Genomic DNA, 19,204 nt, shown 5'->3' with positions numbered 1-19,204 from the left:
TCTCTGAAAACCACTGTTCAGTATGGTACCCAAGCCTTTTCTACACTTTCTTCTTTTCTTTTTAACAAGAATTGAATCCAGGACACTTAACCATTGAAACATCCCCAGCCCATTTTTGAGTTTTATTTTTGAGACAAGGTATCGCTAAGTTGCTGAGGCTGGTCTCAAACTTGCAATCCTCCTGCCTCAAGCTCCGAGTCACTGGGATTACAGGTGTTCACCACCATGCCCAGCTCCTTCTCTACATTCCTAAATGCCCCACATACATACACACACACATACATATATATATATCAGTGTGTGTGTGTATGTGTATCATTGCTAACTCTTTAAGAAATGAAAACATAAAAAAAAAAAGAAAAGACAAATGAAGGAAACCAAAAGAGTTTTTGAGATTAATGTTAAATATTAAGCCCACATTCTTCTTTCTGTCAGGAGGTTCAAGTCCTCAGGAAAATGGAGATTTTCAAAATGAAAAACTAGATATCATATGTTTACAACCAAGTGCTAGAAAAGGGACCTCTTAATTACTCTGGTGACATTTAAACAGTACCAACTTTAAACAGCTACAATGAAAGAGAAATATGCAATTTCATATTTAAATACCCTAGTTCCTATCATTTCCACTCTGACCAACAATATAAATTTGAACAATCTTAAAAAAGGACACGCCTGAGCAGTTAACAAAGGAAAACAAAATTAACCACATCTGAGTAAGTTTCTAATTCCCTATTCCTCCATATGATACTATTTTGTAGTCCTTACAGAGCATTTCCTTTGAAAATATAACAGCCTAAGATTTCAAAACAAAGACTATGAAAATGGTAATATCATAGCACATGGAAAAAGAACAAATCTTCAAAACAAGAGACCAACTTAAGTTGCCAAGGCTAGCCTTGAACTTGGCATCCTCCTGCCTCAGCCTCCTACATCTCTAGAATTATAGGCATATATATGCCCATTGTGCCAGCCAGAATCTGCATTTTAATAAGATCCCCAAGTAACTTAATAAATTCTATATTAATTAGTTCTATTACATAATATATATTCCCTCATAAGGAAATTTATTATATTAAGTAAAGTAAAAAAAACCTCAAGTGGTAGTCACTATTAAATACTAACAGAAAAGGCTGTCTCTTCCTCTGGAAATAGTCCGAATTTCCCCTTGAATGCATAGTCCTTGCTTTACCCTACAGGGATCTCTCTTTCCTAAATATGTCTATGCCTCTGGGGGAAAAAGAAAACAAGGTATGTCTGTGGTTAAGAATCTTTCTTTCAAACCTATAGTCAAATTACAAGTCCTTTTTCCACATACTACTAAGGCCTCACAGCAAAGACATGAAAATACTTCAGCAATGAGTCAAGATGTTGCCACAACAAATTTAGTTTCAATCCAAAAAAAGCAGAAAATGTGTACACATAAAGAATTCTTAAAGTACATTTTAAGGTGAAGTAGTAAAGATATTTAACAGAGACATAAGCAAACTCGATTCTATTGCCTGAGTACCCCCTGAATAAGAAAAACTAGTTGCAATATCTTTGACTCATCTGGAAAAGGTTCTCCCAATTTCAAAACCAAAATGAGCACCTTACCCTAGGTAGTAGACTCAGAGTTCTTTCACTGTCATAGCATTACATAGTAAGAAAAGGCCATCAGATTCAATTTCATGTGCTTGTCAAGAAAGAAAAGGTTCTTTGACAATATCTAATCCAAACCTTCAATTAAAAAAAACAAAAAACAAAACAAAAAACACCTTACATTTATCTATTCAAGACTAAAACTGCCCAAAAGTAAAAGGACAATGGACAATGCAGGAAATCTTTATTCCTAGAAAATTCAAAACCGAGAGAGAAAAGGCTTAGCTAAAAATTTTTTTAAATTAAAAAAATCTACGTTGTGCTTTAATTTACATACTAGTAAATCCAGAATACCATTTTTTACATTGTAAGGAAATGACCAACATTAATTCCAAACGTAAATGAGTCACTAAATTTAAATATCACTCAAAAGTAGCTGTATTTATGTTTTATTTCCTACAATGCAATTTATGCATGGAAAAAAGGGCTTTCCAGATTCAGTATTCACCAACATTTTAGGAAGTCAAGAAGCTATCATTCTATAACTGCACAGTCCAAAACATTATCCAATCTAATATCCAGAATATTATCCTGCAACTGTTGAACACCTGATATGTAGCTATTCTAAATTGAGATGTTTTCTAAACATACAAAATATAAAATGGAATTTGAAGTTCTAGGATGAAAAAAAGAATATATACAATCTCATTAAGAATTTTTACACTTATTACATGAAATATTTCAAGTGTACTGAAGTAAAATCTATTATTAAAAGAATTTAACCTACTTCCAATGGGTTTTTCTTTCTTTCTTTCTTTTTTTGCAGTGCTGGGGATTGAACCCAGAATCTAATACATGCTAGGCAAGCATTTTAACAGAGTTATACCTCTAGGCTTCTGTTGTTTTCTTTTTTAATATGGCTGTTAGAAAAATTTAAACTACATATATAGTTTGTATTTGTGGCCCACATGGTATGTGTATTGGCCAGCACTACTCTACACTGTCACTACGACATATACACATTTTAGAAGGAGCCAAATATCATTCTTGTAAGAAGTAGAAGATACTTAAAATTTGGAAAATTTGGGGCTTGACTTATGAAAACCTGAAATAGTTACTTAACTTGATGACATACAATGAAAAACAATTATTTAAGAACTTCTTGCAATTTGCAAAGGAATAATCATAATGTTAAAATTTTAAAAACATAGGGAGAATTTACAGCCTTAGATTTTAGCCCACTAAGATGTCAATGCTTAATTATAGATGACAATAAAAAATTCAACTATTTTTGCTTTTTCAAAGATAAAGTTTAGGTTTTCTAGAATCCCTTAAATCTTCTCACATCTCTCTTCCATGTTTGGAAAGCTGATGACTTTCAGTCTGAGTTTTTTCTCCAGCCAAGTAATCATAGAATTTAAGTCTAAAAGTAGCCCATCTTTTACCACATATTCAACCCTCACCCATACACTATCCCCTACTTCTTTAAATATAAATACAACCAATGCCAGTTAGTCTTAAAACGATAGTAATTTTCAATACACTATTAAGAAAGATGAAACACAAATGGGAGTGTTGATGAAGACTAATGAAAAATGACTGGGTATTTTTTGTACTTAAATGCAAACCCAAGAATAAGAAAGTCTTGAATTCAAAATGCTTTCCCCCAATAAATAAGCTAAAAAGCACATCTTAAACAAGATATGAATTTCTAATTTTAGTATTCTAAATGAAGTCTTATTGGAACACAACCCTGTTGATGCACTTATACATTATTTATGGCTGCTTTGATGCTCCAAGGGCAGAGCTCAGGAGCTGCAATAAAAACCATGTGGTGTACAAATTCTAAAACATTTACTATCTAGCCTTTCACATAATCTGCCAACCCAACAGAGTTTAATCATCATCCATAACGCTTTCTAAATAAGGCTTTTTTTGAACATTTCATTTATTGGGGTTGGGGGGCAAGACTACAGACCCCTTCCTCTCCCAATCTTTACCCCCAAACCAGATCAGCATCATTTTGACCAAATATATATAATGGAATTCTGCACAAGATTTTGTATGAAGGGGTTTCTATGGGTAAATAAAAGGTTTGAAAATACTTGGTCCATGAACTGGTATCTGGGTCACAAATTATACTGAAATGTATTGCCAAGGAGGTTATATTGTTTAAAAATGTGACCCCTAGGTTGGTTCAGGTACTCCTTCATTCCTATCAGGAGACTCATTAAAGGTCCTTTCAACACTGTGTTTATGAGTACTTGTTCACAGATGAAAACATTTATAAATATGTTTAGATATTAAACACTTCTACCTGTTCCTTACCCTCTTCCTTCTAAAGAGTGGAATTCCACCATCACAGTCACACTGTCATAGTTTAACAGATAATCTATTAGGTTACAATTATAACTTCTTTTTTTTTTTAGTTGTTGATAGATCTTTATTTATTTATATGTGGTGCCAAGACCCAAACCCATTGCCTCACACATGCCAGGCAAGTGCGCTACTGCTGAGTCACAGCCCCAGCCCACAATTATAATTTCTTTATGAAGAAAATTAACCTATGATGTACTGTGAAATGTACAGCACTCCAAGGTAGTCAATTATCCAAAATACATCACCCTGGAAAATCAAATCTATCTGACGATTGTCTTGTTTTAGGATTCTGTTTTAGGTAGGACGGAGGCTATCGGGTAGAAAGTTAACATTATGTCACTTAACATTGTTCATTTATGCTGATGACAGTCTGCTCTCTTTGCTAATGAAGAGGTATACAATGTATTTGTTTTACCTTGTAAACTGACTACCAATCAAAAGACTTAATGTGAACTCTCACAAAATTTTTCAAATGTGTTTAGAACTTGTTTTTTTCTATAATATCAAAGCACTGTACTCTAAAAATAGAGAAATACAAGTCAATGAAACAAATTCCTGGCTCACTTGAAGAAATAGCAGTCCGAATATACTGGTTTTGTTTCTCAGGTTACCTCAGGGAACTGAAAGCCACTATAGAGCAAGAGAGTCAGTACTAATACACTACTAAGTAACAGGCACTGACAATTTCAATTTCCAATGAACATAAATGATCTTTAAGCCTGTATATTTTATAAACAAATTTGCAACCCTATTTTAAGTCTCACCTGAGAACAGAGGTGAACTACTTTTTCATTTGTTTTTAGGGTTAAAGTGCTAACCTTACAGATATATTTAAAAGTAATTTTGAAACCAGCTTTCTTAACATATGTTACAGGTAAACTCCAGAACCTGACGATACTAGTAATGGGGAAAAGAAAAGCAAAATTAAGAAGCCATTCCTTTTCCACAGCTTAGCATAAATAAAAAACACAATGGTATGTGATATTTCACTAATTATTTCAATATTTATTTAAGAAGGGGACAACATAATTACATTAAATCTCTTTCCTACTTGCCAATCCCACCTTTCTACACTGCCTTGTATTTTCCCTGTTCAAGGGAATTCAAGATTAAGGAATAGTCTCTCTGACATCTAAACTATAATTAACTTACCTTTTATTTTTTAGATATTAAATACTTCAATTCCCAGAGTCATCTTTTAAAGAAGTCTATATTCTAGATCTGGCAGAAAAAAACTAGGCCAGCGGTTTAACCACAACCTCAATAAATGACTTTCTCTACTGGTGTTTTAAACATACACCAGATAAAAAAGCTGCCAACATAGCCTATTCTAAAGTAATTTATGAGAGATCTTAAGACCAAAAACAAATTAATTTCTACTCTCTTCTCTATAACATAATCCCTTGAAATCTTTAAACTAAATTAGATACCAGAGTTAAACCAACAAACACCAAAAAAGAGAGAGAATGAAATATAGGCATCTGTATCTAAATACTTACCTTGATCCTGTCATAGGACCTCTTCCATCCTTGTCATATCCCCCACGCCCTCTACCTCCTCCCTGTGACCCGCCATATCCTCTATTATCTTCTCCATACCTACTCACATCACGACGGTCATCTACGAGAGAAAATATAACACATGTAAATTAATAACTACTGTCATTCCTGATAAAATTTTCATGTAACAATCTTAAACAGTTTTTCAAAACACACATTATTAATGTTCTTTGGAAAAGACACATATACACAGAACTGAAATGCAAATCATCATATAACCATCTGAAATTAAACGTGTTTGGGAATTGTACCTGGTTCAAATTCCATTCTGCTAGAAAATCAGACAGCAAAATGTTAATGTGGAATGGCTTGAGTTAAAATACCACCTTAGGTACAGAATTCTAATAACTTAGATAAACAGCACACTCTTAATCTTGGAAATTACTACTTTTTAACCTCAAAAATATTTAAATGTACATCAAGCATAAACAAGACTCTCAATTATTCAACAGGGTTGGGAGGTACAGCACCTGCTTACCATGTACAAGACCCTGAGTTCAATTCTCAACAGTGGAAGGAAAATCATCAAATGTTCACTGAGCATTTACTATGGATAAAGCCATGACTAGGCACATAAGGTACAGAAATTAATTAAGATGGACATTTGCCCTTTAGTCATTCATTTTCATGATGTGGAAAGAATCCTAAATATCAGTGGTATATACAGAAAGCTATGGAACAAGAGCAAATAATGACTGGTCCTTCTTACATGAGGTTAGAGAGGGTTAATATAGAATAATTTCTCCAAATCAAGTATAACGCCTTCACCAAAAGAACTGTCAGCAAAAACACTGTCAATGATCAGAGTTCACTGAGATAAGAAAGAAAACTTATATAATCAGCCATCAAAAAGTCACATGAGGGCTGGGGATGTGGCTCAAGCAGTAGCGCGCTCGCCTGGCATGTGTGCGGCCCGGGTTCGATCCTCAGCACCACATACAAACAAAGATGTTGTGTCCGCCAAAAACTAAAAAATAAATATTAAAATTCATTCTCTCTCTCTCTCTCTTTTAAAAAAAAAAAAAAAAGTCACATGAGACCACTGGGGAGTCTCCAACTAGTTTTAAGGAAGAGAAATCTAATCCAAATTTTTAGAATCAAGTAAAATTCCGCACAGATCCTTTAATCTAAACTCAAATATACAAATAATTCTTAGGGAAAAAGAAAAGAAGGTCAATATATCTTACCTTGTGTGTGGTGGCTATAGTTTTCCCTTTGGGAATGATATGACTGCTGGTTTTGATTATAGGAATCATGTTGCTGATCATAATTTGACTGCTCGTTATATGAGCCTTGCTGTTGATCATAGCCTAATTGCTGGTTATATGAATCTTGTTGACCATAGTCTGACTGGTCATACGAAGGCGCTCTTCCACCTTGGCTAAACAGAAATCAATGATTTGAGAAATTTTATAGAAGAATTATACTTACTACTGCAAGTCGACTGAGACTGACATAAAAGGTCTAGTCAGCTAGAACTCATCTATATCTACTACAATTTTGTCATGGATATTATTTGACTCTTTTATCTACAAAGGCACCTTATCACAAACAGAATGCCCTTCAAAAAAGACAATTTTACTATCACTGAAGAGGTACCACCAAAAACAAAACAAACAAAAAACAGTTGCCACATTACAGGAAAAACCACATGTACCTTTGAAAACTGTAGTAAAATAAAATAACTATGGTTTTTATTTCTCTTTAAATTTAAAAAAGGATGCTACAAAGTATGGTAATATGTCTGACTCTTAACAAACATGTCACAGGTGATGAGTTCTTTTATAATAGTGACACTGAAAGACAATATCATCTTAATAAAACAGTAAAACAACATTCATATTTTAAGTCTGATGAGTTAGAGGAACTTGCTTTGTGATGTCATATTTTTGTCTGAAAAGACTACCACTGGGGCTGGGGTTGTGGCTTAGCGTAGAGCACTTGCCCTGCATGTGTGAGGCACTGGGTTCGATCCTCAGCACTACATAAAAATAAGTAAATTTAAAAAGAAAAAAACTACCAGTTTCATATTTTTGGCAATTCAAAAGGAAAACTCAAGCTGAGTGCAGTAGAAAGTACCTGTAGTCCTAGCTATTCGAGAAGCTGAATCAGGATTGCTTGAGCCTAGGAGTTTAAGGGTCAACACAATGGGACCCTACATCAAAAAGGAAAAATCCTAAGGACAGTCTGAGCAATATGACTATTAATTACCTGCTCTCACCATGGGAATGTTAAAAGCCAACACTTAATTGGATTTGAACTTCGGTAGAAAGAAAAAAAAGAGAACAAAAAAGGTCTCATACAGTCACATGTTATTCTGCATCAGAAGATCAGAATAATAATAAAGGCCGTTATATTCCTCAACTCCCTACCCAAAGCACAACTAAACTGTGATCCAAGTCCTAGCCCTTTACTTTAAAATGGTTGTCAAACCAAACCTAACATTTCTCTTCAATCTGCATTTATGTCATACTTTTAAACATTTGCCCTTCATAAAAGGATTCTCCTTAATACTTATTCCCTAAATTTGCACTTTTTTACTTTTGAAAGCACTCTCATATCTCATATCTGTAAGACTGACAATTTGACACACAATTCTTTCCCTAAAGCTTTAATTGAATTTCACTTAGAATAATTTCCTTCACTGAAGACAAAAAAAAAAATACAAAAAAAACCCTGGCTGGAGACCTCAGTTTCTGCCTCATTTTTTAGCTGTGTAACTTAACAAGCTGAATCATCTTAAAACTTTTCTGTGCCTCTACAAAATGAGAATAACTACTAACACCATCCCAGAGTGGTATCTGAGGATCAATTACATTAGGGAATGAAAAACCACTACAGAAAACATAACAATCAATAAAAGTTGCTATTAATAAAAATAAGCACAAGCCCTTCAAAGCTAAAATTTTGAAAACTTTATAAAACCTACAATTCATTGGCTAATTTCACCTATGTATGTTAACAAAACAAATTCTAGATTATCTGATACAGTTATATAGTTTTAGCACTTTTTCTAATTAATATTTTTGTCCCTGAAAAGCTGGACATTCAAATGGCTCAAAAATAAAATTGAGGCGGTAGCGGTAGAGAACTTGCCCAGCATGTGAGAAGTCCTGGATTTGATTCAGAAAGAAACTAACAAATAATTAAATAAAGTAGAAATAAAAAAGCACTGAGAAACCTAAAGCTAGGATTTTGGTAATGAAAGCTGTTTATTTCCACTGCCCAAAACAATCTCATTACTGTTTTCTTACCCTCCTGATGATTCCGTGTTTTGTTGTCCTTGGTTATTATATGATTGCTGGCCATATGAGCTGGGCTTTTGATTCTCATAACCACCATAGGACTGTGAATAACCTAAAGATTAGACAGGCATACTACTTAGTAAAGGTTCCGATTTATGAATCTCTAAAAGAGCAAATTTAACAAGCCAGTCCAACCTGATTGGCTCTGTCCATAACTGGAGTAACCACCATAGTTCTGTCCATATGAAGAATCAGTCGTTTGTCCATAGCCAGAATAGCTCTGAAATTTAGGTAAATTTACTCAAGTTTCATTGCCTACTTAAGACAAAAAAAAAAAAAAACATAAAGAAGACAATTTACTTTTCAACCTACTTGTGGTGCTTGTCCATAGCCTTGGTTGCCTTGATTTCCATAGGAAGAGTAACTGTAAAAGAAAAATGTAATACTTAAAAAGAAATTTGCTTAAAGAAATTTAAAAATTTAAATGAAAAGCCCTGCCTTATTTTCAACTCTACTCAAATACAAGCTTCTTTTCTGAGAATTGTCAATTGCCTGTCTCAGATTCTAAAGTGAAAAGTGATGACCAATGACTCAAGACATAACTTAAGTCATTCCCAGACCTCTTCAATGTCAAATACCAAAAGGTTTGCTTTGATAATTTACCACCAAAAAAACCCCCCAAATACAAAAAACAAAACTTCACCAGAGCTATAGAAAATTCCAAGAGAATTATGCTTTGGGATAAATAATAAAATAAAAATAAAAAGATAGGTTACTGACAAGTCTCATTCTATAGGCAAGTTTTTATTTAATCTCAGTTTAAGCAGAGGTCCAAATTTTTCCAATATTTAAATCATATACAGAAATTTATAGCTACACAATGGTCTTAAAAATAACACTTAAGAGGGCTAGGGTTGTGGCTCAGCGGTATAGTGCTTGCCTAGCACATGTGAGGCACTGGGTTTGATCCTCAGCACCACATAAATAAAGATATGGTGTCCGTCTACAACTAAAAATTAAATGAATAAATACATAAATAACACTTAAGAATGTGTTATTTCCAAAAACAGCATGGTAATATATCCATAATAAATATCTAAAGCAGGAAATATTAATCAATTTAGTTACATTCTGACAGATTTCTTCCTACCATCTGCCTTACATAAAACATCTTTAGGGATGGGTTGTAGCTCAGTGGTTGAGTGCTTGTCCAGCACGAGTGAGTCACTGGGTTTGATCCTCAGCACCACATAAAAATAAACAAAATAAAGGTACAATGTCCATCTACAACTAAAAAATGATTAAGGGAAAAAAAAAAAAAAAAAACTTTAGCTTCCTAGAAAGGGCCTACGCAGTACTAAAAGTCCAGTTTAAATGCCTCAGTAATTAGAGGTATCTTCCAGAGTACTATCACAAAATGAAATTATACTGTATCCCCAGTATCACAGCAGAATCTGACAAGTAGTTCAATATTTGTTGACTGAATGAATGAATGAATGTACCTTCCCAGAGTTGAATTTTCTTTAATTTTGTAGAATGTGAACTCTAGCAAGTAAGAAACAAATTTTCTGTATATATCATGACTAATATCCAAAGAAAAATAAAACATTTGAAAAATGTTTTTTAAAAATACTATTATTTTAAAGCTATTACATGCTAAGAGAATTCCTTTAACTTTAAAAAATACATTTCACTGAATAAACACTTGTCAGTTGCCTACTAAGAGATAAATACTATCTTATGAAAATAAAAAATTTGAATCAGTTTTGCTTTTAGGAAGCTTAAAATCTGATGACAGAAGATATCTGACATGCTATTCTGAATATCTCACATTGGGCTGAAAACTGTTTATAGTATAAGCTGAAGGTTACACTCTGGTAAACAAAAGTAGAATATACACATTCACATAAACTTTCTTTTTATTGTGGACTTGGAAGGACTCTAAAAATGTTAAACATTTCTATTATAGTGCTTCAGGAAAATCTGCTTTATAAAGACATTAGCACACTATATACTGTCAAAAAATGGAAAGCTTTTTCTAAGAACCTATTAATAGTTCAACTACTTAAATCCCCTTCATAATTATTTCTTCTAAGAAATTTTCTAAAGAAAACAATCTTTACAATATCCAGGAGATTTGTTTTAATCTCCAGGAGAAATCTATATTTATTGTTACAAACAGCCATTGAAAAATGGAATGTTTCCCAGATATTTACATAGGGCAACTCTCTTTCCCATAATAAGCTAATATTTAATTTTCTTTAGACATCCAAATACCAAGTCTCAAAAGAAAAGCTTAACAAAATTCATCTTATTTTTCTCAGTTGTAGCCTTTCATGATATTAAAGTGTATGTATACTTTACCTTTGCTGTTCACCCCCAGATTGACCGTAACTTCCAGAATCTAAAATACATAAAAACAATTTTAAATCTCACTTGAAATTGTTTTCAACCCTTAGACTGATGTTAGCCCATATGGATGAAACGCGGTAAGAAAATGTCAAAATTTACTGCAGAAACAAAAACTACAAATTAAATACCGTACAAGAAGAAATCTATACAAACAGTGTTTGTTTTTTAACATAACTACATCTTTGAAAACAACTGCTCTACAAATGTGTGCTGATGGTCACAAGAACCAAATGAACAAACGTGAAACAAACAATTAAAACGCATTCTTTAAAAAAGCCAGGCTGGTGGTGCCTATCTATAATCCCAATGCCTATAATCCCAGCAACTCAGGAGGCTAAACCAGGAAGATCCCAAATCAAGGCCAACCTAGGCAATTTAGCAAGATCCTTTAAAAGGGCCAGGGATCATCCTGCCCAAGTCACCATGGAGCAGGGGATGAGGGTTACCACAATGGAACTGAACACTCAAACATTTCCAAGTGTCTGCTGTGGGGTAGGCCTGGGCCAAAGTCCAGGAAAGGCACTGACAAAAGAACCCTAATCCCGGTGCTGGGACTTTGCTGGGACTTTGCGGTATAGAGCAGTTTTCAAATTGCAGGTTTCAACTCACCAAAGGTCATGGGGTCTATGTAGTGTGTTGCAACCAGCAATTCCTAAAAACAAAATTTGAGTCTATACGAGGTTAAAAATAATAATAATAAAATAAGGGGACCTGGGATGTATTAGGTGGCAAAGTACCCCTGGGTACAATCCTCAGTAACAAAACAAAACAAACACCCAAAGCTCAAGCCATATTTCATATTTATATATGAAAAGACACCTGCTAAAACTAATCATGTTCCCCCCCAAAAGGGGAAAGGTATGCCAGGGTTACATTTACTAACATATCCTTACCACCCCAACATATACACCATTCTCTATATTGGACTGCTGTCATTGTCGGCACCAATAAAAGAGTTTCCAAATATTCGCTAAAAATTGCTCAGTTAATTTAACTCCAATTTTACCATGCTTTCAAGGACTCAGCCAACTAGTATACTAAACAATACCTACTTCTAGACTCAATTATAGCAATAAAAATTACCAAGGACAGCATGAATTAACATGCCAAAAAAAAGAGAAAAAGTTGAACTGTAAGTTTTCTTTTCTTTTTTTTTTTTTTTTTTGGGGGGGGGGGTACCAGGGATTGAACTCAGAGTACCTGACCACTGAACCACATCCCCAGCCCTATTTTATATTTTTATTTAGAGTCAGGGTCTCACTGAGTGTTTAGCATCTCGCTTTTTTGCTGAGGCTGGCTTTTGAATATGCGATCCTCCTGTCTCAGCCTCCTGAGCTGCTGGAATTACAGGCATGTGCCTACCGCGCCCAGCTGCTTTTCTCAATATTTCAAAGTGTCTAACACATCAAAAATTATTGAAGAGCTGAGGCCCAGTGGCGCATGCCTATAATCCCAGTGACTTGGGAGGCTGAGGCAGAAGGATTACAAGTTCAAAGCCAGCCTCAGCAACTAAGAAAGGCCCTAAGTAACTTAGCAAGACCCTGTTGCAAATAAAAAATAAAAAGGGCTAGGGATGTGGCTCAGTGGCTAAGTGCCCCTAAATTCAATATCCAGTACCAAAAAAAAAAAAAAAAACCTTTTAGCTTCTAATCAAGTCAAATGTATGGGTTCGTTTATTTATAATGAATAGGATCAAATTTTTATGAGACTCTTGTAACTGCAAAATTACTGTCTCAAACTGCTGACCATTAAGCCCAACTTCACTCAATCTTAAACAAAAAATGTTGTTCAATAGTTATGAAACTCACCCAAAATTAAATTCATCCAATTTATACATATAAAGCTACTATATGAAAACATTGACACTGGCTGTACATATGGGTGACAATAAATTTGACACTTGTCTGCAATAAAGATCTCCAATCTGACTTAAGATTTTTTAAGATCCTTAATTTTAATAGTAAATATAACCTTAACACAAACTATTTTATGAATATGAAGGGCATAAAACTACTTAAAACTAAAAAAAAAAAAAAAACCCACTGTATATTACTGCTATGCCCATAATAACTACTGACTAAAAGTTAGTAATGACCAAAGAAAAACAGGAAAAAAAATATGAAATCTACTGAACCATGAAGAGATTAGAAGCATCTATCCAATGGCAAAGGAAATTAGCTTCATATAAATCAGAGAGTGAAAAGGATTATGGAGGGAAAAACTGAGCAAAACTTAAAAGACACTTGGAGAGGCATGAAGCTTCAGGTTAAACTGTAACCCAAGACATAGATACAGATTCTCCCAGAGACAGAAAGGAGTACCAGAGACAGAAAGGAGTACAAGATCCCAATGTATTTCCTTTTGGTTCAGGCAAAACTACAGAAGTACATAGCACCTATACCATCATGTGACCCTACCTCAAATCTAGTAAGTATTAAGGTCCTTAACCTTTATCCAGTCCCTTCAACCCTCTGAAATACTGACATCTTTAGCTGGCTGATTTTGTATAAGGGCTCATGAATTATTTAGATATGCTTTTAAAATTTCCAGTGTATAGGGTTTTCTCTTTTTTTTTCCCCTAAATATTTTATTAAAACCCAAAACGGTACTTTATCATTTTTGGTATAATAGAACTTACTGGGTTCTCCCCCTGCACCCACACATGTCCCTTATATGCTTAAAAAGAATTATAAAGTTTCTAAATTTGGGGTGAATTCTATATCTACAAAATCATGTTTGCTGTCTCTTTGGGCTCAGTCCTGTCATAGCAACATGACTAGTCACCAAGAAGGTCAGAATGGTCATTAATATGGGAACCATGATGGTTTCTCCCTCCGAAAAATGAAAACTGAGGTCAGCTAGCACACCAAATACACGTTTCTTACGTGGCAAAAGAAAATGAAGGGACAGGATATGGGGATCTGGCACTGTGATGCCTGGGCCTATACCACTACTTCTTCCCTCACAGTTAATTCTATCAGAAGACTGAAATAAATAATATCAGAATCTACCATTTAAGACAATCTCCAGCCTATAATAAATGGGTCAATTTATATGGCAAGAAAGAAAAAAATTGTTTAGTAGTTGTACCACTTAGATTTTATTAATGTTTGGTCATATTCTTATTGCTTGCCTTACCTTCAAGTTTTAAATCTTCCTGACTATAAACTTGTCAATTTCTCATACCATAGACATGTCATTTTTTTTTTCCTTTTGAGGGTCTATAGTTAGGCATGTGATACTACATACATATCTTCCGTGAATTTTCTTTCAACGTCACACGAAGACACCTTTAGGGTAGTGTTTGCCTGGTCTTTTTCCATCTTACTTTCAACATTTGTTTTGTTTTTGTTGTGTATCATTTCTGAACAGCATATCGCTAAGCCATTTTTTCTCATGTGAACCTTTGTCTATTAACTAGTGTTTTATATTTTTCTATTAGATTTTTATTTATTCCTCCCCTTTTAACTTAGAGCTTTTACATAACATAGTTTTTCTTTTCCTTTTAACTCCTTTCCTATTTTCTTTACTCCTTTTTCCTACTGCTTTAGAAGTTATATTTGTGTTATATTACCATTTTTTTTCATGAGTATACTCATTTAAATAACATTTTCCTGAAAAAGTTCAAAATTATCTTCAACCTCCATTGAAATACAGACCTTTATACCCTAATGCCAATCACAACTTCTACCTATTATTTTGTTTTCATTTCATTTTTAATCATCTTAATGTTCAATGTTATGTATGTCAGTATTTCTTATTTACCATGCTTTTTTCTTCAACATTGATTTTTACACTCCATTCTGACCTTCTAGATTTTATATATATTTTTGTTGTTGTTTTGCAGTGCTGGGGATCAAACACAGGGTCTCACACAACCAAGTGTTCTACCACTGAACTACATCCCCAACCCTGGATTTCACATTATTAGTTCTTTCAATAGAGGACTCAAAGTGGTATTTGTAATCTGAGGTACATATCTGTATGAAAAAGTTTTGTTTTTTTTTTTTTTTGTGGGGGGATGTTGTGCTGCGGATTGAACGCAAGGACATTTTATCACTAAGCTATATACATCTCAGCCCTTATTTTTTGAGACAGGGTCCAGCTAAGTTGCTTAGGGCCTCACTAAATTGCTGAGGCTGGCCTTGAACTTGCAATCCTCCTGCCTCAGTTTCCTGGGTTACTAGGATTACAGACATTCATGACCACATATAAGATAGTTTAAGTAGAAAATTCAAGGTCAAAGGCTATTTTCCCTCTGAACACTGAGGATTAGTTCATTATTTTCTATCCCCTTAAAATTTTAAGAAAACTATTATCAATCTTACAACTGTTCCCTATTTTCTCTGGTAGGTTTGTTATTTGCAATTCATAATTTACACTCCCACATTAACTTATATAGACATCAACGTATTTTTGTCTCATATTTAAGACTAGTGCTCAATTCAAAATGTTCATCTACTTTGGAAAAGTCTCATCTTTTAAACTACTGATTCTTCCACTTTTTTATTATCAATCTCATTATTAGATATAACAGAACTTCCCAACCTTTTTCCCATGTTTCTTATCTTCCATTTTCACCTTTTTATCCAAGCTGAATTCTGGAAGATTAGATCTACCATCCACATTTACTATTTGGAAGACAGATCACATCAACCATATTTGTAATTATTTCTTTGCCTAGGTCTTATATTAAACTTATCCACTTTTTTCAACTCCAGAAATAAATGGCTCTTTTTCAAATTTATGTAGCCTTTTACTCTTTTAGGTTTTTAATAACCTTAAACATATAATAGTTTCACATTATCATGAGTTCTGTCACATAATTCTCATTTTGGAAAATTTTTCCCTCATGTTCTACAATTTTTTTTTAAAACTGTGAACTGGTTTTTTTTTTTTTTTTGACACTTTTTTTGGATTCCTTGTGATCTAAGCTGTGAAATTTCCTTCAGAAAAGTTTTACTCATTTGTTTTTTACCAGAAACACCACTTATTTTATCAGCAAAGAAGTAATTTTTAAGTTAATTTGTCTTAAGGTTTCCTGAAACCTAAATGAATACTCAGATTGTGTGAAGAGCAGGCCTTATGTTACAAATTGTCAAGCAATGCGTTTTACTCAGTGTGCAAGCTTCCTTTTTATCTCTTATGCTAGCAGGAAGCATTTTTCTAGTTCATTCTTTACTGAAGATATTGTCCTTCAAATATATAATCTGTAAGCATAGGATTTATTTAAGGGTTTCCGTTCTCACTACCTGATGAAACATTCTCAAGGTTTCATCTCCTGTCCTTCCATAGTTACTTGGACAATAAAACCCAATGAGATTTCAATGACATCCACATCCTCCTCTCCAGGATAACTACCAAGTTAGTTCTATGCTTATCAAGGTGGTAGCTTCATTTTTGGCAACAGGGTTTGCCCCTTCTTTTCCTAACTTTTTGCCTTTTTTGGATTGGAGTTGTAGATTTTCAAGATATTCACCATACTGCCAGAATAAGAGGAACCCTGACTTATTTTTTTTTAATGCATAATTGATATTATACTTATGATTTAGCTCAAAACTCACCTTTGTATTTGAATGTCAGATTATGACAATTTTCATTTATTACTTAACTGCTTATATTTTACTAGGTTTATGCCAGGCTTAGTGGCCCACGCCTATAATCCCAGCAACTCAGAAGGCTGAGGCAGAATGATTTCAAGTTCAAAACCAGCCTCAGCAACTTAGTGAGGCACTTAACAATTCAGTAAGACCCCTGTCTCTAAATAAAATATATGTAAAAGGGCTGAGAATATGGCTCAGTGGTTAAAGTACCTCTGGGTTCAACAATAAAAAATAAAAAGTTAAAAAAAAAAATTTCACTAGGTTATAAGTCTATCCTGTCAGGTATCTGGAGTGACTGAGTCAATTTTATAGATTAAATTTACAAGTGCAGTCTGGAATGTTTATGGACATAAAATTAATGTTATTAGTTGCTTACGGGAGTTTAATATTAAGTTTGTTAATTTGAACACCCATCAAAGAACAAGTCAAAAGCACTATTTTATACAGCGACAAAAGTATTTTATACATATTACAAAATGTAGAATAGTATAACAAGGCTAAATAAAGCTTAAAGATTCTAGCTTTAACTGAATGTTAAGTTAGAAAAGAACGCATATTAAGTAATGCTTTGAACAATTAAAAGGCCAATCTCAGCATTTAAAAAATTACTAAGTGACAAACACATGGAGTTTTGGTAATCTGAAGACCGGCATTAATCAGCTCCTACACTAATATGATACATAGAAAAGCCAGAGTTTTACAATGCAAACCCCTGAATTTTAATTTTCCATTAAAACTATCCAGTCTCATAAAAATAAACCATTTTTACATCAATAATATTAAAAATAAAAACAGACAAAAATGTTAATGAACACTATTCATTTAAACTTGATCAACTTATCCATAAGAGCAAAATTTTAATATTTTCAAACATTGATAAGCTACACAACTCCTGAGGAAATACTTGTATGCACTGCACTCGAGCTTTACCAGACTACATGACAAATTATTTATCTGGTAAAAGATGCACAAATGTCTACTCTGAAATAAAAAATCATTCCTCTTGGAATAATTAAACGAATTGAAGGCAAGGGGTAAATTTAATGAAACTATTGCCTCTTCCAGCAGGTGGGTAGATTCTATTTAAAAAAATCAATATTCTGGCTCCTTAACATCAACATTGATCTAAGGAAAGTACATCAGTCTCCTGTCCACTCTTTCTTACTAATTTGCACATCTTTCCATTCTTCTGCAAGACTGGATTCCAGATTGGGGCAGCTGTTCTCTAAATTCTAACAGATTGGCTCATAATCAAAATATAACAGGCTGCCCCAACCATATGGCTTCAGGAAATGTTTTCACACAAAGTGATATCTAATTCTCACGATGTCATGTATCAAGTGGATACCTGGGTCTCTGTGGCCTGTGATGTAGTCCAACAGCAGAGGGCCATCTGTGATCTGCTCGAACTGCTAAGTCAAGAGGACCTCCAGGTTCAGACTTTTCATTCTGGTCTAACAAGATCTCAACTGGATGTCCGAAAGTAACTAAAGCCTCTTTTTCTCTTCCACAAAACAGACAGCTACTGTCAAGCCTAACTACTTGGTGGAAGAAACTGCCTTTCCTTTGCTCTCTAGTTACGCACAGGAGCTTATCAATAATAGACAAGGCTCATCCTCAAGCTCTTTCAGAACAAACAACTGGAGGGGGAAGAACGACAGTGAAAAGGAAACTGAATTATATGCAAACACCCCCAGCTTGAATGCGGGTGGTTACTGTACAGGGAATGACATTAGGTACGACTTCGTGTAAGGCAATGTACTTTGAAAGGGCTCCCAGAGCGTGAAGGCCCCCACCTGATGAATGGGTGAGTCAGGAAGGCCCAGCTCCACTTCGCGGATGGGGAAATTGAGGAACGAGGTGGCGAGATGACTGGCCCGAGGCCTCGCTGAAAGATCTGAGGCGGAGCGGAGAACCAGAAGCACCGGTTCTCAGGCTGATGCTCGGATCTCGGATCCCCCCCACCCCGCCCCTACGGTGGCGTAGACGGCCTCCGCCCCCGACTCATACACACCCTCCCCGGGGAGTCGAAAGTCTCCTCAGGTTCCAAGGACAAGGCGAAAAGACCGGCCCCGAAGCGCTCCCGCCGAGATTTGGAGCCTGGGAGCGTTGGGAGCGTGCGTGCCTCCAGTCCAACATGGCGACGCCGCGTCCGCCCCCCCACCCGAACCTCCCTCAGGCCAGAGGCTTTCCCACGGGGCCCTCCGGTAGGCGGGAAGACAGCCCAACCCCGCCAGGTCCCTTCTTGCCGCTGCCGCTGTTCGCTGAAGCAGTCACCTACCCGACATGACTAACGGCCGCGGCGCGGAGCCCCCAGAGCCCGCCGACAACAAGGAATACAAGAGCCAGGCGGCGCGGCGGCCGGAGCTGTTCCGAGCGCGGCGCGGCGGGCTGAGGCCGACTGCGGGGCCCCCGCAGCCAATCAGAG

At 35.2% G+C, this 19,204-nt stretch overlaps 1 protein-coding gene across 2 annotated transcripts in view; it reads right to left on the bottom strand.

Moving 5' to 3' along the window:
* The window catches only part of Taf15 (TATA-box binding protein associated factor 15), a 32,647-nt gene extending 13,443 nt beyond the window's left edge, over positions 1–19,204 (bottom strand). For both annotated transcript variants that reach the window (XM_015495314.2, XM_015495315.2), the window contains exons 1-7: positions 19,058–19,204; positions 11,126–11,165; positions 9,134–9,185; positions 8,957–9,041; positions 8,771–8,873; positions 6,704–6,897; positions 5,457–5,577 (exon numbers count right to left, since the gene is read on the bottom strand). In XM_015495314.2, the coding sequence (XP_015350800.1) occupies positions 5,457–5,577; positions 6,704–6,897; positions 8,771–8,873; positions 8,957–9,041; positions 9,134–9,185; positions 11,126–11,165; positions 19,058–19,064 (602 nt within the window). In that variant the 5' untranslated portion in view covers positions 19,065–19,204. The remainder of the gene's footprint in view (positions 1–5,456; positions 5,578–6,703; positions 6,898–8,770; positions 8,874–8,956; positions 9,042–9,133; positions 9,186–11,125; positions 11,166–19,057) is intronic.

The sequence above is a fragment of the Marmota marmota genome, unplaced genomic scaffold (assembly GCF_001458135.2).
Source record: "Marmota marmota marmota unplaced genomic scaffold, marMar, whole genome shotgun sequence".
In the NCBI taxonomy this organism is placed as follows: domain Eukaryota; kingdom Metazoa; phylum Chordata; class Mammalia; order Rodentia; family Sciuridae; genus Marmota; species Marmota marmota.
Note: the sequence above shows the minus strand (reverse complement) of the source record. Positions and strands in the feature narration are given on the sequence as shown.